Source organism: Camelus ferus, chromosome 13 (genome assembly GCF_009834535.1).
Source record: "Camelus ferus isolate YT-003-E chromosome 13, BCGSAC_Cfer_1.0, whole genome shotgun sequence".
In the NCBI taxonomy this organism is placed as follows: domain Eukaryota; kingdom Metazoa; phylum Chordata; class Mammalia; order Artiodactyla; family Camelidae; genus Camelus; species Camelus ferus.
In genome coordinates, this window is record NC_045708.1 from 23,484,972 (window position 1) to 23,508,611 (window position 23,640).

General features: G+C 42.2%; 1 protein-coding gene across 1 annotated transcript in view; it reads right to left on the bottom strand.

Annotated features, from left to right (window-relative positions):
• The window catches only part of CSMD2 (CUB and Sushi multiple domains 2), a 473,825-nt gene that overhangs the window by 38,464 nt on the left and 411,721 nt on the right, over positions 1–23,640 (bottom strand). Inside the window, 7 exon segments of the mRNA XM_032495868.1 lie at positions 7,338–7,526; positions 10,031–10,204; positions 14,340–14,513; positions 15,983–16,156; positions 17,835–18,029; positions 19,004–19,189; positions 23,232–23,420. Coding sequence (XP_032351759.1) covers positions 7,338–7,526; positions 10,031–10,204; positions 14,340–14,513; positions 15,983–16,156; positions 17,835–18,029; positions 19,004–19,189; positions 23,232–23,420 — 1,281 coding nt within the window.

The following is a 23,640-nucleotide window of genomic DNA, read 5'->3' on the forward strand; positions in this document are numbered from 1 at the left end:
GCCATGTCTGAAATTATTTTTTTCACTATTGGCTTGATCTAGGCTACTTGGGTATCTGGAAAATTAGCAACCAGTGTATACTTTACTGTTTTATTCCCTTCTTGTGGTTTGCTCTTTTAAAGGAGGAAGTAGTCAACAATAATAATGCTTGGGGCAAAAGGAAAATTAATGACAACACAATTTGGCTGCTGTGGATAAGAAAAAACGAGAAAAGGACATGTGATAACAATAAAGATAAATGACTTACATTTAGGATATATTTGCACAAAAAGGGTGAAGAACAAGGCAAGCTGAGTAGCTACTGTTGCATTTCTCAATTTGTCAATATAAGAAAATTAACATTTTTAATGTTCATGCCCATGTCCAAATGGGCTCTCTTTGGATCATTACAGTTTCTGCAGTGGCTCTTTAGCTGATACCTGAATATTAAGCTTAAATATGCACATAAAAATAGGCAAGATCAATATTTAGCACTCCTAATAGTAGTAGATTTTCTTGCATTACACAGAATGCACATATAACAGGGGACTGTGAAAGAATTAAATTGTCATTAATCAAAAAAACAGTAATACAGATCAGCAATTTATGGTTAGGTGTAGGCTTATGCTGAGTCCCCCAGCAAAGTGAAAAGGATCTCTAAACTGGTCCTAGACCCTAAGTATGCGAGTTGCAGTATTGGCCCGCCACCTCCAGAGCTGCTTCAGCTTCTTCAGCTTCTTCAATTTCTAAAGCACTTCAGCAGGGAAACGGTATCTAATACAGACCCAGATCACGGTATTATTTTTTTGGCCTCTGCATTTCCACTCTGATTAGAGCAGTTTGCTATCATCTGGAAGGAACAGCTGTTATTCATGGACTCGGTTCATTAGAGAATATGTAAAGTCCTCTATAATGTGCTGCAACCCTATTCACAGATAACTGAATCTTCTCAAAGTAGAAGTGAAGTCAGTCCACTGAAATAATGTCATGGTAATCATGAAACACCAGTGAAAGTGGTTTTACTGGGAGTCACCTGGGATCTAAAGCCTTGTAGCCAGTGGAAATTCCTCAGGGCTGGTGTTTTAAAAATATTCTCACCAAATCTAGGGGAAAACTGCTATTATTTTTCCCCATCAACAAGTGAATAGGCTAAATGGATTCCGATGGTAGTATATCCCCTTTCTGGGAATCTTGCTGAAGCTCATCTTTAGAGTAAGTAATAGACATTGCTGTCTCTGAATGGGGCCTGCCTTGGGAAAACAAACTCCAGAAAGAACTGTTCTTCCCCTTGTTTTCTCTTTCCCTAATAACAATATAATGTGATGGTCTCGGTAATTAGTATAAGCAGAGTTTAGCGCCTTGTAAATCCCAATGAGAAAAAGAAGTGACTGCTGGCTTTCTAGAGTAAAAAATTTCAGCAACTGTTGAGCAATAGCTTTTTTTTTTTTTTTTTTTTTGAGAGATTATGCCTAGCCTGTTTTCAGACTTTGGCTTCTACCAGACTCAGAGCCTGGTTCCTGATTCCCACAGATTAGATCAGTCAAATAAAAGATCACAATGTAAACATAATAAAATAATGAGAAACAAGTCACCAGGAGTGAGAATCAACAGAAATGACAATAGCAGAATTTGACTCAGAAAGACAATGATTTTGAAAGTATCACATATAGAACACACAATAAGTGTATTTAATATGCTAAAGATACGAAAAGAACAAGTTTACACAGGAACAATGTACTGGGGAAATAATTCAGCAAAGACAAAAAACAAGTATTGCATTTATTTCTCAAACACAAAATAAATAATTGGAAATAGGAACTCAATAAACAGTTAAACCTCAGCTTACACCTAGCTAAAAAGATAATTATTGAATGGTAAAATAGATCTGGGGGAATTTATCAGAGATGGAAAATATGAGTGAGAGTTTCAGAGACACAGAGAATAGCACAAGAAAGTCTAATGTTGGAATCTAGAAATAGTAAAGGAGGAGAATGAGGGGGAGACAATGTTTACAGAGGTAACAGGTAAGAATTTTCCAGATGTCAGAAAAATCCTGGAAGCCCAGTGAATTCTAAGAAGGATACATGAAATATCTAAATACAATGTAGGAAAATTCAGAATGCTAACAAAAGAGAGGATCTTGAAATCAGTGAGGTAGAAAAAATAGACTACCTAAAAGGTACAACAATTAAACTGAAAGACTTCTTATTAAAAATGAATGCCAGAAGACACTGCCAAAAGAAAAGGTGCCAACCTAGACTTTTGATCCAGGAAAATTATCATTTAATAACTAGGGAAAATTCAGAACATCAAAGACACAAAGATTTTTCCAAGGAGTGAAAGACTGACAGCTGGCTTTTCAACAGCAACAAAAGAGGTCAGAAAATATTAGAAAGATTTCTTTAAGGGGCTGAAAGAAAATAACTGTCAACTTGGATTTCCAAACCTATCAAAAATATCTTTAAAAAATGAGAGACAAATAAATGTATTGTAGACAAACAAAAACTGAGAGTGTTTGCTACCAGCAGATCTCCATTAAATAAAATTCTAAAAAATGTCCTTCAAAACAGGATAATGATCCCATATGGAAAGTCAAGATATGAGAGGGAATGAAGAGCAAAGAAAGCAGCAAATATATGGGTAAATCTAAGGGAACTATAACTGCATAACAACAACAACAACAACAACAACAACAACAACAACAACACACTGTGGATTTAAAAAACAAGGCAAAATTAAGATGTAAGAAAATAATAACGCAAAAGTCAGGAAGAAAGTAAATGGACTTAAAGTGTTCTAATGTTCTTTTATTATATAGGATGAAGAGAAAGACACTGATCAATTTAAGACTTTGATAAATTAAGTGCTTCTATTGTAATTTCTAACGTACCCATTAAAAAGTAGAGTATATACTTTATTCATTAGAAGAGAAGAAATAGATGAATTATAAAATAATTATTCCAACAATGAAAGGAGAGAAAAAGAAATTAATGGGTAGAACAAACAGAAAATAGAAATTAAGAAGGTAGATTTAAGAACTTGCATATATAAGCAATTTGACATAATTAAAGTGATAAAAAAAAAGTCTATACTCTGCAAAACTATCCTTCAAACATGAATAGGAAATTAAGACATTCCCAGATAAACAAAACAGAAAGAATGCATCACTAGGAAACCTAGAAAGAAATTCTAAATTACAAAGAAATTCTAAAGAAAATCTTTTAGGCTGAAACGAAAGGACTTGAAGTCACATGAAGAAATAAAGAGCACTGGCAAAGGTAACTACTTAGGTGACCATAAAATTTAGTATAAGTGTATTTTTTTGTTTGTAACTGTTTTCATCTTATCTGAGAAACTGCATAAAGCAGTAATTAGAAATCCGTGTTGACAGCTATAAAGATGTAATTTGTGTATTAGTACAACACAAAGCAGAGGGGATGTAATACACCTATATAGGAATAAACGTTTTATAGACAATTTGTATTAATCCAAGCTGTAAATTAAGTTGTTACCTATAATTCCCAGAGTAACTACTTAAAACTTAAAAAACACACATAGTAAGAGAAAGAACAAAGAAATTAAAATGGTACATTAAAAAAAAATCTATTTAAAACAAAAGAAGGCAGCAATAGAAGAATTGAGGAACAAAAAAAGATATAAGATACATAGAAAACAAGTAGCCAAATGGCTAATGTAAAACCTCCTTTATCAATGATTACATTAAATGTGGATTAAACATATAAAAGGCAGATACTAGGAAAATGGATAAAAAAAGATGATCTAAAATAAGCTGTCTACAAGAGACACACTTAAGATTTAAAGACACAAAAGGACTGAGAGTAAAAAGATGGAAAAATATATACTGTGGACAGAGTAACCAAAAGAGAGCTGGAATGGCTATTCTAATATCAGACAAGATAGATTTTAAGATAAAAATCGCTACTAGACATGAGAAGGACATTCTATAGTGATAAAAGGATCAATCCATCAGAAAGATATACAATTAGAAACATATATGTACTAACAACACAGCCTCCAGATGCATGAAAAAAATAACAGAACTGAAGGGAGAAATAGACAAGTCAACAAGCATAGTATGAGATTCCAACACCCTACTTTAAATCATGGATAGAACAACCAGAATATAGAAGATTGACAAGGAAAGACAGTGAACAGCACTATAAACCAACCAGACCTAACAATCATCTATAGGACTCTCCACCCAATAACAGCAGAATACACACTCTTCTGAAGTACACATGGAACATTCTCCAGGATAGACCATATGTTAGGCCATAAAGTGAATCTCCATAAATTTAAAAAGACTGAAATCATACAAAGTATGTTCTTCAACCGTGGTACAATGAAATTAGAAATAAATAACAGAAGGAAATTTGGAAAATTCACAAATATATAGAAATTAAACAACTCTCCCCTAAATAACCAATAGGTCAAAGGATAAATCAGAAGATTCATGAGAAAACACTTTGAGGTGAAAAAAATGAAAACATAGCATACCAAGACTTATGAGATGCAGTGAAAGCAGTGCTCGGAGGGAAATTTACAGCTGTACATACCCACGTTAAAAGGAAGAAAGATGTCAAACCAACAATCTAACCTTCTCCCCCTAATAAACTAGAAAAAGAAGAGCACACTAAACCCAAATCAAACAGAAGACAGGAAATAAAAAAAAGTTAGAGTAGAGGTAAATGAAATAGAAAAATAATAGAGAAAATAAACAAAACTTGGTGCTTTGAAAAGATCAACAAAACTGACAAATGTGTAAGTAGTCTGATGTGGAGGGCGGGGAGAGAGCGAGAGAGATGAGAGGGGGCTGGGGGAGAGAGAGGATTCAAATGTTTAAAATCAGGAATGAAAAGGGGCATAATACTACCAACAAAGTTTACAGGAGTAAAAGGATTATAGGCATATACTATGAACACGAGCAGTTATAAGCCAATAAATTAGATAACCTAGGTGAAATGACAAAAAAAAAAAAAAAAACTAGAAACACACAAACTACCAAAACTCACTCAACAAGAAATGAAATATCTGAATAAATTATAACAAATAAATAGAATAAGTCAACAATCAAAAAGCTTTTAACAAAGAAAAGTCCAAGACCAGATGATTTTACTGCTGAATTCTACCAAAATTTTAAAGAAGAAATAATACCAGTCTTTCTTAAACTATTCCTAAAACTGGAAGAGGGAGAATTCCCAACTCATTCTATGAGGCCGGCATTACAAAAGCCAAAGATGTAACAAGGAAAGAAAACCCAGACCAATATCCCTTACGAACATACTGGAGTGGCAAAAATCCTCAACAAAATACTAGCAAACGAAATCCAGTAAAATATTAAAATGGATTTTACCGTGACCAAGAGTGATTTGTTCCAGGAACACAAGAATTGTTCAACATATGAAACTCAATCACTGTAATACACCATAATAATAGAATCAAGGGGAAATGGACATGATCATCTCAATAGATGCAGAAAAGTCATCTGAAAAAATTGAACACCCTTTCGTGGTAAAAATGTTCAATTACCTAGGAGTAGAAGAGACCTTCCTCAATCCGATAAAGGGAATCTGCAAAAAAGCCCACAGCTAACATCATACTTAATGGTGAAAGACTGAAAGCTTTTCTCCAAAGGCTAGAAACAAGACAAGAATGTCTGGCCACTTCTATTCAACACTGTACTGAAAGCTCTAGCTAGGGCAATTAAATAAGAAAAAGAAATAAAAGGCATCAGGTTGGAAAGAAAGAAGTAAAATTATGTCTATTCACAGATGACATGATATTGGATTATGATGTGACATTGAGTAGGGCAATGGTTTCTTAAATATTCCATCCAAGGCACAAGCAACAAAAGAAAAGATAGGTAAATCAGACTTCATTAAAATGGAAAACTTTCATGCATCAAAGGACATTACCCAGAATTATCTTTAGTAGAAAAAATTCACAAATTATGTATCTGATAGAGGTGTAGTATTCAGAATATATAAAGAACAGTTAAAACTAAATACTATAAAGACAAACAATCCAATTTTAAAAAGAGGCAAAGGACTTGAATAGACATTTTTCTAAAGAAGAGATACAAATGGCCAACAAGCACATAAAAAGATGTTCAACATCATTATTCATTAGGGAGATACAAACCCAAACCACAGTGAGATGCTTACCTCACACCGGTTAGAATGGCTAAAATAAAAAAGATGGACGATAACAAGTGTACATGAGGATGTGGAGAAACTGGAAACTTCATACCCTGCTGGTGGGAAGGTAAAAAGGTGCAGCCACTTTGGAAAACAGCTAACCTTAAAAATTAAACACAGAGTCACCACAGGATCCAGCAATTTCATCTTGGGTGTATATTCAAGAGAATTGACAACATACGTTCACATAAAAACTTGTACATAAGTGTTCACAGCAGCATTGTTCATAAAATCCAGGAAGTGGAAAACAACCCAAATGTCCATCAACTGACGAATGGATAAACAAAATGTGGCGAATCCCTACAATGGTGTAGTATCTGGCCATAAAAAGGAATGAAGTAGTGATATGTGCTACAACACGGACAAACTTTGAGAACCTTACGCTAAGTGGAAGAAGGCAGACACAAAATGTCACACATATAACTCCATTTATCTGAAATGGCCAGAAGAGGCAAATCTACAGACAGAAAGAAGATTAATGGTCACCAGGGGATAGAGTGGTGGTGAGGAATGGGAAATGACTGCTAAAGGGCTTCCTCTTGGGGCGACAGAAATGCTCTGGAATTAGTGGTGACAGTTGCACAGTTTCGTGAATATATTAAAATAACTGAATTATATTCTTTAAAGGAGTGAATTTTATGATAAGTGAATTGTATTTCACTACCAAAAAAGGAAGAAAAATGCAAATAAATTAAATCCTCCTAAGGAAGCTGGTTATAAATTATGTTAATGCAAACCCAGATTGATCTACCTCAAGGGTCAGCAAGGCATTTCTGCTTCAGTCCTTTGAAAGAAAGGGGTTCATGTGCTGTCTTTCTGGAAAAGCCAGGAGGGGGTAAAATGGGAGAAATGTCCTGCTAGGCAGCCAGGAACCCGCAAGGAAGGGAACCTTGGAGGCTGAAGAGGTTGGTGGCAGGACTAGAGAGAAAAGAGAATAGGCCAGAAGCCAGGAAGAAAGCGTGGGAATTGGTATGGCCACTAACCCAACAGGGGCCCAAGAAGAGCTCTGACATCCAGGGAGCAGCCAGAGTGACCATCATCATGATGTCACACACACACCACACAGAGGACTGTTCTTGGATGGGGACCATCCCGTTGTTCTGCACAGGTGATCTTTTTGAATAGATGACATCTACTTACAGAGACACTGGGGGCGGGGGCGGTCCCATGTGCCGTCTCCCTGGCAGCTGAGCACTGGGGTGCCCAGGAGGTAGAAGCCGTGGTGACACTGGTAAGACACGGTGGTGCCATAGCTGAATCTCTGTGGGCCGCTGGCGTGGATTTGACGAACGCTGTTCTCTTGGTGCCCAGGATCGGTACAGTTGATGACTGCAATGGAACGGGACAATGAGATGCAGGGACCCAGACGTGAGGCTTTTCTCACGCTTTAAAATGAGGATTCAGAAGGCCACACAAACCCATGTTCTCAGGATAGCAAAATTTCCAGGCCAAGAGAGGCTACACCAAGCAGATCCTGCCTGGGGGAGCGAGCTGGTCCTGAGGCCGCTCTACCTCTCCCCTCACTCTGATCACCTGGGTAAGGGATTCCTTCTTCCACGTCCAGCTAGACCTCATCTCCTTGCAGAAGCCTTCCCACCTCCTCCCAGAGTGGTCAACCTCTTCCTCCTCAGTGTTCCCTGGTACAAACTCTACTGCTGACTTGACTGGCCCAGATTGTGTTTTGTTAGTCTTTACCAAGCCCTGGGGTGCACGAATGCCTCATTTCCTGGAGCTGACCCCTAGTTCCATGTGTTTCTCACAGTAAAGCTGTGCAAGGGGGTTGGGCTCTTTTCAAACTGATTTAATCACTTTTATGAGTATTTCAGGGGGAGATTAGCTTTTAAGGTGGGAGCTATTTTTACTTCTGATGAGCCTCTCTGAGGCTCATAGAGGTTGGCATCACAAAATGAGTAAGCAGCATTTATCCATTCATAATATTTACTGTGATCTACTGAGTGCCAAGCTTTGTGCTGGGCAGTACGGATATGACAGCACTTACAATCTGGAGTAGGGTCTCTACTTTGGCATGATGGACATTTAGGGCTGATAATTACTGTGGGGGCAGTCCTGTCCATTGTAGGATGTTTAACAGCATCCCTGGCCTCTGCTCACCTGACGGCTATAGAAACCCTTGAGCTATGACAACATCTGTCCCCTGTTGGGGCAGGGGAGCAGGTAAAATCATCCCCAGTTGGGAACTGCTAATCTAGGGAGAAAGGGACAAATGAGCAATTATCCTGTTTGATCAGTGCTCTGATAGGGGCAGCAGAGAATGTTCTGGAAGCACAAAGCAGAGCATCTAGCCCCGTGCAGAGAGTGGAGCAGCAAAGGCTCCCAAGAAGGTTTAAGCTGGCTCTTGATGACTGGGTAAAAGTCTCCCAGACAAAGAGAGGGTGAGAGGGGAATAGAGGAGAATGCATTCGAGGAAACTGTGTGGTGCCCTGGGGGTGCTGTGGGCATAGGGACCTGCGAGGAAATGGAAGAGGTTCAGTGTGGCCGGGACCCAATGCAGAGGTGAGGCTAGGGGCAGTGGAAGTGGAGAAGAGGTGAAGAGGAAGCTGGGCCAGGCCTCGTGGTCCCCACAGACCAGTGGAGGTAAGTACTATTATCTCAAGGGCAGTGGGAAGTCCTGGGAGGTGTTCTGAACAGGGAGTGCCTTGACCCGATTTGCACTTTAGACAGGTGACTCTGTCAGGGTGGAGGATAGGCTGGTGGGGAGCAGGACCAGAGGCCATGATTTCCAAGGAGTTTACCCCAGCCCTCTGTTTCTAAGACCATCTCTTTAGCACAGTGCCCTGGGAAGGAGGCGGGGTAGGGTAGGGGGTGGGGTGCTGAAGTTGCAGGACAGCACATTGTTGGGGGGACAGAACACAGCTCTTGAGAGGAAGGGAGCATGGGATAACAGCACCCTGAAGCATCAGTTCTCAGCCCTTCCCTGCCTGGACAGGTGCTGGAAGGAAGGTACAGCACAGGTCAGGGCAATTTTCCCTGGTTCCCTAGAACTTTCTCTCACTCAACATGCCACCTTGAAATGTTGAGACGAATGTTATTTTTGGGTTGGTTGTGAATGTATCTTGACTTATTTTAAAACATCATTTGAAAAATTGGATTCTTTAATATCAGTTACAGATGACTTGTGACAGATTGCACAGCCAATCACCGTGCAAGGAGGAGCCGTCATCTGATGCAGTCTCAGCCCAGTGGTTGTGAAGACCTGATGATCCTCCAGCCCAGGGCCGGGCTCGTCCTATTCAGCCGGCTCTGACTCTCCATTCTAGCATCAGTGAGCCTGCCAGGCCACTCTTGGGTAGAGGCAGACAGCTCCATCGGCCCTTCATTGCTGTGAATAGCCTTCTAAGAGCTTTAGAAGCTATTTCCTAAGTAGCCCAGATGGGGCTGGAGTTTCCTCTGTGCAGAGTCTCCCCTTGAGCCTGTGGTTTCTCCTCTTCCCTCCCCCTTCATTCCAACCCCTAGGCTCTCTGCTTTTTATCTTTCATTTGAACCTTTCTGTTTCTTTTCTTTCATCAAGAATGGGGCTTTATATGATAACGATGTGTTATTGGTTCTATGAAATGTAAACAGAAGATTGTTTTCCATTTCTATTTTGAAAGTTGAAACTTCCTTTGCTTTCTTTAAATAACCAGTGAAGAAATTTGACATGGCTGCATCTAGAGGTTGAGAAAGTCCCCATTTATGGCCCTTCTCTGCCCCCAAGTCTTCCCCATTTGAGTCAAAATGGTGCCACGACAGAATCCACTGGCTTTTGCTCGTGGGCCACAGACCACAGATGACAGAGGTACTGGGGGCTGGGTGGGAGAAGGAGGGTGACTCACTTCGGCAGGTGGGCAGCATGTCGCTCCACTGGCCGCTGGCCAGGCACTGGGACCGAGCAGCCCCCTCGGCCACATAGCCAGGGTTGCACACAAACTTGACCACATCGTTGAGGTTGAACTGGTTGCCCTGGGTGAGGCCGTTGATTGGGTTCCCTGGGTGGCCGCAGGTAATTGCTGTAACCAAAACAGAAGAGAGGTCAGCCCTCCTGATATTCCACATCCCCCAAAATCCTGCCTCTCCTCACCTGGGGTTTCTCAAGCCCATCAGTGAAATTCAGCCTGTAGTATAGCTTTCCCTTTATCCTTGAAGGCATGTCCACAGCTCAGACAACTGGAGAGATATCACTCCAGGACTTCCACAGGGCATGAGGCCTGCCTGCACTGTAGTTCTCAGTCCGTCCTGCCTCATCCCCCCTGCCCCTTCCCCTTGGCTCCCCATTCCACTCTTTGCTAGATACACTGGTGTCTACTACCTCTCATATAACCCAGAACCAGCCACGTTCCTGGGCCAATCTGGATGGAGCCAGAGTTGATTCTAACCAAGCCTGTGAAGAGGAATTGGTCACCCTGATGGACCAGTGGGAATCAAACTTCTTAGGAAGCATGACCCCTCCTCCACCCCTTCCACATGAAGGGAGTTCAATTTGTGTAATTCCTGGCCCTTTCCCTGTGCTTTGCCTTACTTTGCCCCAGGTAACCTGGAGCCGCCCATCTCTGCAATTTGGGAAGAATGAAGGCTCGGCCCTGCCTCCCCCTTCTTGGGACAGAGCTGACTGTGGGCAGCAACGTTCTCCACAGCACCTCCGGAGGCAGGCTCTCCCCAGTGATGCAGAGGACTGTCACAGACCCAAGGGGAGAGTTCCAGACTTGTCAGATGTTCCCAAGAGCTCTGTTTTTCTGGAGAGCCCTGGCTGATATAGGTGCAAAGGGAGAGAGAGAAGATACCAGGAGAACAGAAAAGAGGGGTCCTGGTGAGGCTGGGGCTCTTAACTGTAGCTTAAGCCATGCACCACAAGACCCACATTTCCTGAGGGTAGAGACTATGGCACATTCAGTTCAGCTTTTATCCACAACACCAAAACCTTAACTAGGGCTAAGGAAATGCTTCTTGAATTTGGTCTTACAGGCTGAAGGAAATTAATAGAAAAGGAAGGTCCACAGGACAGAGGAGAGAATTAAAAACAGATGAAGCTCACTAAGAAGGCAGAAGGGAAGGCGGCCCAGAGACTCATGGAGGGATTAGCCTTGGGTCTGGAGAGAGACTCTTCTCCTAGGTGGGAGGGAAGGGAGGAAGGCAGCCAAGGACAGACGTGTGGGTGGGGAAGCAGGAAGTGGAAGGAGTTACTGTCTGATGGCTTCTAGTGTCTCTGCAAAGTAGAAAGTGAGATTATATAATTGGCTAATAAGCATTGGAGTGTATACGAATTATTTCTTAATCCTCACAACCCCATGAGGTAGGTACCATCATTATCCTCATAGGAAAGGAGAATTTCTGAGGAGTCTGGGGACTAGACTGGGGACTGGAGAGTATGGGTCTTCAGAAGAGAGGTGAAATTGTGAACTAGCTGTGTGAGGAATGGACAGGGGAGCCAAGTGAGGGGATGGAGAAGGGCAGTTGGAAAATTCTGAGTCTGGTTGATATCAGAAGCCTTGAAGTCATACGTGGTGGCCCTCACACAGTCCCTCCCACAGAGCAACCACTTATAAATATTTGTTCTTTTGCTCTTGCCTTCCTCCTCCAGATACTTCCTAAATCTCTGTGCTCCAGGAGAGAATGGAGCTTGGTACAAGAGATCCTGGATTCTGTGATGTGACAAAGTGGCATCACCACTACCATCATCACGGGCATCATCACAATGGCAATGGCCAGCATCTGACCATTTCACATGTATTAATTTATTTAATCCTCACAATGGTCTCTGAGGTACCTGCTTTTCATAGATGAGGAAACAGACCTAGTGAGATAAACTAACTTGCCTAAAGTCATAAAGCCATATGCTATGTAGTGGTAGACCTGGGATCTGAACCCAGGCAACCTAGGTCCAGGGTCCCAGTGCCCAACTGCTTTACTACACTGCCCTTCATTATGGACCAGGTGTAAAATTAAGTATCTTTAGGTTAGGTAGACATTCTCCATTTAATTTCAGACTCCAACATTCTCTGTTATTTATAGCCCAAATCTCTTCACACATATTCTGTGTCAATTTCCTGAAGGCATTTGAATTTGTATTTCCTGGAGGAAACTAAATATGTTTTGTTTAGACACATCTGGAAGGCTGACTGACTATAGATGGGTCTTGCTTACTGTAAACCTAATATTTAAGATGCTGTTAAGGACTGATTTCATGAGTGAGTCTCATGATGCCATTGCTCCATCTCATATATGAAAAGCCAAATAAAGAAGAATTAAAAGCAAAAACCTGCCTTCAAAAATTAAGAACAGGGGAGGGTATAACTCAGTGGTAGAGTGTGTGCTTTGCATACATGAGGTCCTGGATTCAATCCCCAGTACCTCCCTTAAATAGATAAATAAATGAATAAATAAACCTAATTACCTCTGCACCCCCCCCCCCCAAATTAAGAACAAACCCTGCACTTTACATCAAGGCTCACTTTATGGAACTTTAAAAAGTGAAGAATTTTCCAGATTACTTTCAGGCAATTGAGGAAAATAATAGTCCAAAAAATGTAGACTAATAACAAGAAAGACAAATAAAACTGTAGAAAGCACAGGCCTGCAGCAGAACCAGAAGACAGAGAATGCTATAAACTTTAAATTATGTGTAAGTAGAAAAAGAAACACTAAACCCAGGCAGAACTCATGCTTCTCTCATGCTTCTGCTGCAAGCCTTTGCGGAGAGCAATTCTGTTTGGAAAGAAGAAGAGAGGAGCAGGGGAATATCAATTTAAAGTCACTGCTGGAAAGAGAAAGTCCATCTTCAATGTGAATATACTGAAGAAGGATCCTTGTATGTCACTGCACTGACTACAGGAAAGGAACATAAAAGTTTATAACTTTTCCTAAATACGGAAAGAAATGGAAAAAAAAAAAAAGCAAAGTGAAAAAAAGCAAAGAAAACATATCATACAGAGAAAGAAACAGAGTTATTGTATGTATGATATTTTACACATAATAATTAAACACAACAAAATTAAAACCAAACATGTGTCATAACAATATATGTGAATGAATCTGACTAACCTAGTATAAGAAAAGGATTTTTAATTGGCCCAGAAGGCAAGGCCCAACTTTCTGATGTATACAAGAGACACATCCAATTTAAGTGATTCAGAAAGGCTAAAATAAAGGGATGGTGAAAGGTACACCAGGCAAATGGGAAAAGAATGAAAGTAGGGGGTGTAAGCCTGATTCAGGCACAGTACAATTCAAGCTAGAAAATATTAAAAGTGACAAAAAAGACATTTTTAAAGGCTAAAACCACAATTTGCAATGCAGACATAATAACTATGAATATCTATGTACCAATTAACATAGCAATTAGCTTTATGTAACAGAAACTATGGGAAATGCATGGAAAAGTAGATAGAAGAACATTAATAATTGAAAACTTAAAAACACACCTCTCAGAACAAAACAGGTCACGTAAACAAAAAAAAAATAAGTAAGCATACAGAAGACACAAACAACAAAATCAATAAGGCACATCTTATGATTATATACAGAACTTCACACCCAAATACTCTTTCTTCTCAAAAGCACGTGGAACATTCATAACAACTGATCAAATATTATGCCACAAGGAAGCAACAGTAAATTCCATGAAGTAGAAGTATTACATGCAGTGCAATAAATTAGAAATGAATAGCAAAATAAAAATCAAAAAGGCCCTTCCATCTGGAAATAAAAACCACACATTCTTCTATTAAAAAAACTTTTAGGCAAAGGGAAGTCTAATACCAAAATTACAGAATTTCTAATAAACAATAAAACACAAATTTTTATAATCTGTGAGATACAATTAAAGCAGTGATCAGAAGAAATTTTACAGTCTTAGACACTAATATCCATAATAATCAATAAAAATGAAGACTGAAAATAAATGAATTAAACTTCTAGTCCAAAAGCAAGAAAATGAACAAAAAAGTTAACCTCATGGAAGGAAATAATAAAGGTGAAAGCAATAATTAATAATGTAGAAAACTGAAAGCAATAGATGTAAGGATTTGTGTCTTTGAAAAACATTAACAAAATATGCAAAAACCTCTAGCTAACCAAATCGAGACGACACCAGGGAAAGTCCACGTGGCCCCTGAGCCCACAACTAGGGAGAGTGGGTAACATACTTACGCACACAGAAAGGGGTCTTGCCCGACCAGTGATGATCCTGCTGGCAGATGCGCACGGACATGCCGATGAGCCGGAAGCCAGCGTTGCACTGGTACACCACGCTGCCCCGGTAGTTGTAGTTCTCCCCGTTGATGTGCCCATTGACGATGGGCTCAGGAGTCCCGCAGTGGCCGGCTTTGGTGGGACATGGGGAAAGAGAGTAAACTGGAGAGGAGCTGCTAGAAAAGGAGGTGGGGCTTGATCAGGGCCAGGACAGACAGGGAGGGTAGGGAAAAGGACCATGTTACCCAACCACCCATCGTTTCTCCCATCTCCCCCTGACAGCAGAACCAGGAGTGACTTCGGGAATCCTAGACGTGATAGAAATTGTGTTGAAGGCTTGGCAAACCCAAATCCCAAGGTTGCATGCCAAATGACTCTCCATCTCTGAGCTTTAGTTTCTGCGTCTGTACACAGGTGAGAAATGATCACTGTTACCGCCCTGCCTCTGGAATCATCCCTCTCTTTTTCTCATCATCCAGGATTTCTGGAGCATCTACTGCATGGGGAGCACTGTGGTCTACATTAAGGCAGTCAAACCTGGTTGTGCTGAAAATAGCCATGTACGAACAGGTGGCTTGGCTAAATTCACCCTTCCTTGTCCTTGAATGGCAAGGAACACAGACAACGTAAACCTAGGTGAGTTATTTTTGTTAAACAGTGTTTGGGTAGAATGTATTCCTACTGTTTCCATTAGCATTTTTGGCTCTGTGTAGAAATAACTCATAGCTGCATCTCTAACAGAGGCCTGAGACAGTGGGAGGGAAGTTTTTTTCACTCTGAAACAGATTATCCAATCCATGCTATTGGGTCTGTGTAGCTGGGACCCTCCTTTGGACTTGAGGGGTCCAAGAAAGGATTGAGAGAAGACAGAACTTTAGAGTCTAAGGTTTAGGCAAGGAATAGATTAACCATGGAGGAAATGATAACTTAAAAAAAATTTTTTTTTGGAGCAGGAGGAGGTAAGTAGGTTTATTTTTATTTATTTATTAATGGAGGTACTGGGGATTGAACCCAGGACTTCAAGCATGCTAAACATGTACTCCCTCACTGACCTATACCCTCCCCTCAACTTTGTCCTCTGTAAGCCAGGTTGGTTTTTATGCTCTTGTCATACACCGACATATTTTTGTCATAAAACAAGATAATGATAAAAATGTATATATTATAATAAGTAATACAGTACATGTAATACTATATATTTATAAAATACATATGTATGTAACATTTGCTAATATATAATAAAAATGGTATTTTAGGTGTGTTGCAGGACTATGTCTCTGTAAATTTCCCTGGAGGTTGAGATGGGGGCTTCCCCATCATACAAGGACCAATTAAAAGGGGGTGTCTTTTTGATCAGAATGAGAACCCCTCAAAGGTTTGTCTCATCAGACCTGAAGTCCTTTTCATTCTTTTGGGTGTTCGTAGGGAAGCTGGTTCAGGGGTTTAGTCACGGTAGACGCCCCATAGCTAGTGTCCGGATTAAGCATTTTATGGTAGTAGGCAAAATAGCACTGTTCAAAGATTGGGATCCAGCTTTGGAAAGATCTAACCTGTCCTGAGGAGGGGAAAATGGACGGGATAGGCCCGGGGAGGTCACTTACCAAGGCAGCGGACTTCGGAGCCACTCCAGAGCCCATTGGCCATGCACTCGCGCACCCTGGAGCCCACCAGCGTGTAACCGGAATTGCAGGAGAAGATGGCCGTTGCCCCGTAGACGGACAGTGTTCCAATGCGGTGCCCGTTGGGTGGGATGGGGAGCTCTCCGCAGGAGATGACTACAAAGATCACAAAATGCTCAGGAAGGCAGCCCCGAAAGAAGGGACACGTGTTGCTTCTGATTAGCAAGAATAACGACAAAAATAAGATCTGTTTACACATGACCAGAATATGGGTCGAGACAGTGACCGTTGTGCTGTTACACTGGGCCAGTGGTTCTCAACTGGAGATGTCACCAGAAGCACCCGAGGAGCTTTTAAAACATCCAGGCTGCACTCTGGACCCATGATTGACAATCTCTGAAGATATGATTCAAGCATGTGTATCAAAAAATATTCAGGTGGTTCAGATGTGCACCCTGGTTGGCAACCACTGCATCAGAGAGATGGCAATTCTGTGGATGCTCCTTGCCTTCCAAGGCAGATGCTGCAGGTCAATTTCCCTGTCCCCTGTACTGAGCCCAGCAGCAGCCTCACACTGTTCCCCACAGAGCACTGCAGATGGTGGCTGGTAGACTGAGGTGAGGCCAACGGCCAAGACTGTTATCATCGTAATGAGCTGTTACACGCTCCTGACTTCTACTCGGTTATGCTGCGGAGTCTGCACTTGGATGAACAGACAACAGTGTCTTGGGTCATAGACGTTGGGAACACACCACTTCTTCTCCCACTCAAGCTCAAACGTCCCCCTGCTCACTGACAAGTGATCGCCTTCTGTCCCTTCACAAACACTTACTTTCCTCTACCACATTCTCATTGCCTGAGTCAGTGTCATCAGTACATCCCTATTGGTGGCTGCTGCCATGAGCCACTCAGATCCCCCTTTAGGACTGAAGGATTTCTTTCCCCACCTGCTGGCAGACAACCCTCAGCTGTGAGCCCTTTTCAAATTGCATTGGTTAAGAAGTCCTCTTACCCAAGGTCGCGCTCTCTTCCTGGGGCAGCCTGCACCCAGTGTTTGGTCAGTGTGGACATATAAAGGCCCCCTGTTCCAAGCTGAGATAATTCTGAAGGGCCACCCAGATTCAGAGCTCTTTATCAGCTGAGGCCTTCTCTGATACTGCATCAGAGACCACCTTCCCTATCTTCCCAGTCCTACTTCCCTCCCTCCCCTCCTCTCTATTCCTCTCCTCTCCGCACCTCTCCCCTCCCCTGCTCTTTCCTTCCCCCCCACCGTGGTGATCCCAAGAGCACTTCCTAACAAACCTCCATCTCATAGTTGCCTCCAGGGACCTTCACCTTTGAAACTATCTTAAAGAACCAAGGACAAACAATTCACAATGGAGGAGAGGCAGGTGGCTTTAGGTGGCCTGTCCCTTGTGCCACACTCATCCCTCCTACACATACTCCCATTATAGGTCTTACTCATCACATTTCATCATCCTTGCTTCTTTATTGTCTGCCTGTCTAGGAGACTGCAAGCTTCTTGTGGGCAGGAACCACAACTTCTTATCTTCATATCTCTACAATACCTTCTATGAATGTTGAATAAGTGAATTAGTGGATGCTCACCTGGACAAGGGCAACTTTTTAATAAGTTGACAAGATGCTAAGAAGTACTTCCTTAAAGGAGGAGGCCTCTCTCCAGCTCCTGATTCTAGGTGAGTGTTCAAAAAGAGGTTCACTGCAATCCCTGCTTATATCCCTCTTCTCCCTGTCCCCAGTCCAGCCCATGTATGAGACGGTTCAGGTTGGAGGCACAGTGCTAAACCTGCCCACCCTCCCCTCCTGGCCTTACTTTGGCAGGTGGGCAGAGAGTTGCCGAGGCTCCATTTGCCGTTGGCCTGGCAGCGGATGACCCTCTGGCCGGTGTAGTAGTAGCCGGGGTCACAGATGAGCATCAGCTGGGCCTGGAACTGGTACTGCATCTCAAAGATGAGCCTCCATCGGCCGTGCTCCACACTAAGGCTGCTGACATCGGGACAGGACACCGCTGGGGAGAGACGAAGAAGCAGACAGGAGGATGAGTTAATTAGTTATGGAAGACACAGGCAAGAGTCTGGAGCTGGGGACTGGGAGACCGTAGTGCAGTGATGATGAATCCAGAGTCTTCAGTCCCCAGGATGTGAGCTGGGTGGGGAATGCGGCAAACTGGGGTGGGCAGATCTGCTAAAAAAAAAATAGAAAAGTAAAGAAAAAAAAAAAAAAGAAAAAGAAAAAGGGAGGTGGCACTCAGTCAGTGTTGACTGATGGATGTTAAGACTGCAAATTCCAATTGGTCAGGTCTGCCTTTTTCAAGAGAAGCTAGAAAGATAAATTTTTATGTAAAATTTCCTGATTTAAAAATGTTGGGGGTAGGTAGGTATTGCTCAGTGGTAGAGCACATGCTTAGCATGCATGAGGTCCTGGGTTCAGTCCCCAGTACCTCCATTAAAAACAACAACAACAACAAAGAATTGAAAATCAAATAAAGCAAATACATTTAAAAAAACGTTGGGAAGAAATTAAAAAAATTTGCATAGGCCAAAGGACCAACACAAAACAAAAGAAAGACACAAACCCCTGTATCTTTGGACAGGCTATGGCCCATGAGGCATCCAGTTTGTGACTCTGGCCTTAAGCTGAACTGTGTATCTGTCATTTCAGAGTTTTGTGGTCAAAGGACACTCATGCAAACTTTCTGATAGTTCTTCCATTTAAAGGAAGTGGACCAGTTATTCCTAAGTTCTGTGACTGGTTTATGGAAACATCTCAGGGAACAGTGGTCTCTCAATGCTTTGAGAGCCAATACAAATGGGAACCCAGGTTGGCAGATGGCACTACCTACCCGTCTCAGCCCCGAGTCCCCGACCTCTGTGTGAATGCTTTCCCCCATCACTGAGTTTTTAGCTCACTCCTTTGCCAGGACGATTTTCAGCTGCTTACCCAGCCCCTCGCCACACCTGCCACCACTACTCCAGGACTCACGGACACACTGCGGGGGGATGTTGCTGTTGCTCCACAGGCCTGTCTCCAGACACTCCGCTGTGGCCTCGGCACCTGCCTGGAGGTGGTAGCCTTCGCTGCAGCTGTACACGGCCTTGGTCCCCACTGTGTACTCTTTCCCAAACACCATTCCATTCTTGGGGGCCTCGGGAAGCCCACAGGAAAGAGCTAGTGGAGAAAAAAAACGTCATGAGCACGTCTGCTTCAAGATGGTGTCCTGAGAACACATTTTAATCTTTTTTTCTCCCCTGAGGCCCTAATAAAATTATAGTAAAGACTAATAACAAGGAGAGGCCTTATAACAAAAAAGGAAATGGGAAGACCATCAGCAGAGGAGGTGGAAAAAAACTTTGGAGGGTGAAATGCAGATGAAATGTGTTGACCGATTAAATGAAGTCAAGAAGCTGTAGCACAAAACAAATGGGAGGGAGCTACCGGCTGAGACCAGTCCCCCATCCTTTCCTACAGATACAGTGGAGAGACATCCAGGCAGCCGTTCTCCCAACTAAAGAGAGAGGGTTTTCTTTCCCACTTAAGGAAAAGAAAGAAAAAAGGAAAGAAAAGAAAAGAAAAGAGAAGAGAAGAGAAGAGAAGAGAAGAAAAGAAAAGAAAAAAGAAAAGTAAAGAAAAGAACTTCCTTGAGAGAATTAGGGATGCTGAGTAGGAGTAGGCATCCCAGAGTAAAGCCCCCTTTTTTTAAAACCGCTTTTTATTTATTTATGTATTAATTTTACAATATCCTATTTTTTAAACTGAAGTGCAGTTGATGTACCACATTATATGTTATAGGTATACAATATAGTGATTCAGAAAGTTTTAAAGGTTATACTCAATTATTATAAAATACTGGCTGTATTCCCCATGTTGTACAGCACATCCTGTAGCTTATTTTATACCTGATAGTTTGTACCTCTCAATCCTCCACCTCCCTCTTGCCCCTCCTCCTTCCCTCTCCCCACTGGTAACCACTAGTTCCTTCTCTACATCTGTGAGTCTGTTTCTTTTCTGTTATATTCACTAGTTTGTTGTACTTTTTAAATTTTTTAATTTTTAAAAATTTTATTGAAGTATAGTCAGTTTACAGTGTATTTTTTTAGACTCCACATGTAAGTGGTATCTTACAGTATTTGTCTTTCTCTGTCTGGCTTATTTCACTTAGCATAATGCCTTCCAAGTCCATCCATGCTGTACACCAGAAACTAATATGACATTTTAAATTAGCTAGTAAATGTTAGCCATTATATATAAAAATAGATTAAAAAAAAGTTTCTTTTGTATAGCATAGGGAACTATGTTCAATATCTTGTAATAACCTTTAATGGAAAAAAAAAGAAAACCAATATGTATGTATATGCATAACTGGGACATTGTGCTGTACACCAGAGACTGACACATTGTGACTGACTATACTTCAATAAAAAAATTAAAAAATAAATTAGCTAGCAAGACTCTTAATGCAAGGATTTAAGGGCTCTCTGCCTAAAGGCTGCTCCTCTGTCTGCTTATCTCTACCACATACTCAACTCAACTTCTTTTTTTTTTTTTTTATAATATAGTCAGTTTACAATGTTGTATCTCAACTTCTTATTCATGGGAGAAACCCAGTAGGTAACAATATCTGCGGATACTAACAACAAAGGTAATCCACATCTGTTACCTGGGAAAAACAACCTAGCCTTTACTTAAAAATATGAATCGTCAAAAATCACTATGCACGTGAAGAAAACCAGCAGCAGGAAGAGATGAACAAAGATAAGATTAAAAACAGGGGGAAAAAAAGTCTCTCCTAGGAAACAGACTTAGCTTTGGTAATAGAAGATATATAATGGTTAAACATCTGATTGGTACTATCTTGAGAAAGTCAAGGTGACATTAATATATAAAATGCGAACAGAGTGCTTTGAAAAAGAACAACAAAAAAATGAACAAGGAGGGGCTCCTTTAAGTTAAAAATATGATCACCAAAAGAAGCATTAAATAGAAGGGGTGAAGGGGCAGAGATTAAAAGAAATTTCCCAGAATACAGACCAAAAAGACAGAGACTGAAAAATGAAAGAAAAGGACCAAAAACACAGGGGATCAATCCAGGACGTCCAACAGTCAACACGTCAGGGGTCCAGAAAGAGAGAACAGGAAAGTGGAGAGGATGGAATTATCAGAGATGAAAGTTCCCCAGAGCCGAAGAGACAGTCTTCAGACTGAAAGGGGCCGAGGGCAGCACTTCTCAGCATCCCTGGCCTGGCCCTTCTCTCATGAATAACCAAGAGGACAGAAGATAACGTTTCAGCCTGAGAGACTAAAAGGCTGTCTTGTGATCTCCAGGCCAAAACGCAGTCCCCACAAGCCAGAGGTAAGAGGGACACCTCCTGGAGGTAGGAGAGGAGGGGACAGAGTCACAAAGCTTGTGGTGGAGTGAAGTCTCTGAGGGAGAGGATGGGTGGTGAGAGCACCCTCCCTTCAAAGGGCCACGGCATCTGTGTTCTCACAGCCACAGTCTCCGTGGAGGCAGAAGTGAAGAGCACCTTCTGGGTGGTGGCCGAGGGCGCACGCTTGTCCGCATGGCACCAGGATTCCAGAGAGCAGGGACGGGATGGCTGAGAAGGGGCACACCGGAGGGGAGCGCGGGGCGGGGAGGAGACGCAGCAGAGAAGCATGGGGCTGAGTGGACGAAGCCTAGAGGGGCTTGGTTTTGGGAAGTGACAAAAGAGAGAAATGAGAGGCCTGGCTGGTTCCAACTGGAGTTTTGGAAAAAAGACTTGTCTGTGTTGATACCATTAGAGAAATGGAAACTAAAGCCAAACGACATTTGCCATTTGTCAGTTCTCTGTGATCTTTGCTTAGAGCATCAGACAGAATATTAACGACGCATTGTTTCTGTTCTTTGAGAAAACTTGGGCACAGGCCAGAGAAGGTCATGAGGGTCAGAGATAACAGATGTCATTAAAAAGTACACCACTGTGCTGGGAACCAAAACGCAAGAACATCACATCAAGTGATTTCCTGTTTTTGTCTATATAATTGGTAAAAATTTTTTCTTTCTTTCTTCTTTTTAACGTTGTATATGTTGAGAATGTGGGAGAGAAGACAACTTTCACTTGCTGTTGGTGGAAATATAGGTGAAGGCAAACTTTCTGGAGAGCAATGAGTATCAAAAGTTGTAGATTTTGGGGGGGGGTTTGATTCGACAATCTCATTTCTGGGAATTTATTTTAAGGAAATAAATATGGATGCTTACCAAGATGGAAGTATAATTTTAATAGAAGCATTGTTTACGGTAGCAAAAATACAAAAATCCAAATGACCAGGATCCTGGAATAAATAACAGTTTTTCTATGATGCTATGCAACCATTAAAAATACTGATGAGAAAGTGTATTTAACTACGTGATAGATGTTCACAAAACATGAAGACACTGACAATGCCATTTTTGTAAACAACATATAGAAGACCGCAGGAAATGTGTTGACATGTTAACAGTGGTGATCTCAACTGATGGGATTATAGATCATTTTTGCTTTTTCCTTTTGCATTATCTATAGCTTTTTTCCTTCAGATTTCTAGTCTGAATGTGCATTACTTTAAGGAAAAAAAAACCCCATAAATGATCAAAGGTATATATACCATGCAAACTGGTATATATCTGAGGAGGGGGTAGTGGCTGCCCACCCTGCTGCCCTCTGCCCCTCACCTCCTCCGACCTGAGTTGGTGCTTCAGCCAGCCCAAGCTGCTTTGCATCTTTGTGATCTCTCTGGGAGTCTGTGGTTTTGCAAATGATCGTGCTGTTGCCTAGAATGTCTTCCTTGGCACCTCCCCCCCCCCCCCCCCCCCCCGCCACCGTCCCCCTTGCTCTATAAGCCCGAGCCCAGGCATCCCCTTTTCTGGCCTCCTAGCTGCCCAGGAGCAGGTGGGTACCCTCCGTGGGCTCTCTCAACGCTGTGCTCCTGATACAGCACCTCCTTCCTCTGTCATTTTGCATTTCTGCGGCTATGTATCCATCCCCCTCATTGCTCTGGAACACCGAGGCTGTGTTTTACATGTATGTCCATCCCCAGGGCTCCAGATATTATGGCTCCGTGACATACATCCACTGAAGGAATGAATCCATTACCAATGAGGAAATCCGCACTTGGCAGTGATCGGTCCTGGGAGAAGCCCAAGTTGTGAGTAGGAGCAGAGCCACCTGTCACCTCCTTCCCTCCTGCTTCTCACCTTGACAGAGAGGAATGGACTCGCTCCACAGGTAGTAGCCCTGGTGGTGCCGGGTACAAATGGCCATGCTGTGTCCCACCAGGCGGTAGCCAGCGTTGCAGCTAAAGTGGACGGAGCCTCCGGGCTGGGTGCTGGTCTGGCCCAGAAGGAAGCCATGGAGCGGGGCCCTGGGCAGGCTGCAGTAGGGAGCTGGACACAAGATGAAGGTCAGGGGACGATGCCCAGCGGGAAGGCAGAGATGGCCCTTCATGCAGGCCCGTCCCCTGGCTTCTCCCCCAACCCCTCTCCTTGTCTTCACCACTGCCATTTAGGAAGGTTTGAGTAGTCGATACTGAAAAACAGCCAATCAGTTTAGGGAAGCCAGGGAAAAGAAAAGAAAAGGAGAGAGGAGAAGAAAAGAGAAGGAAGG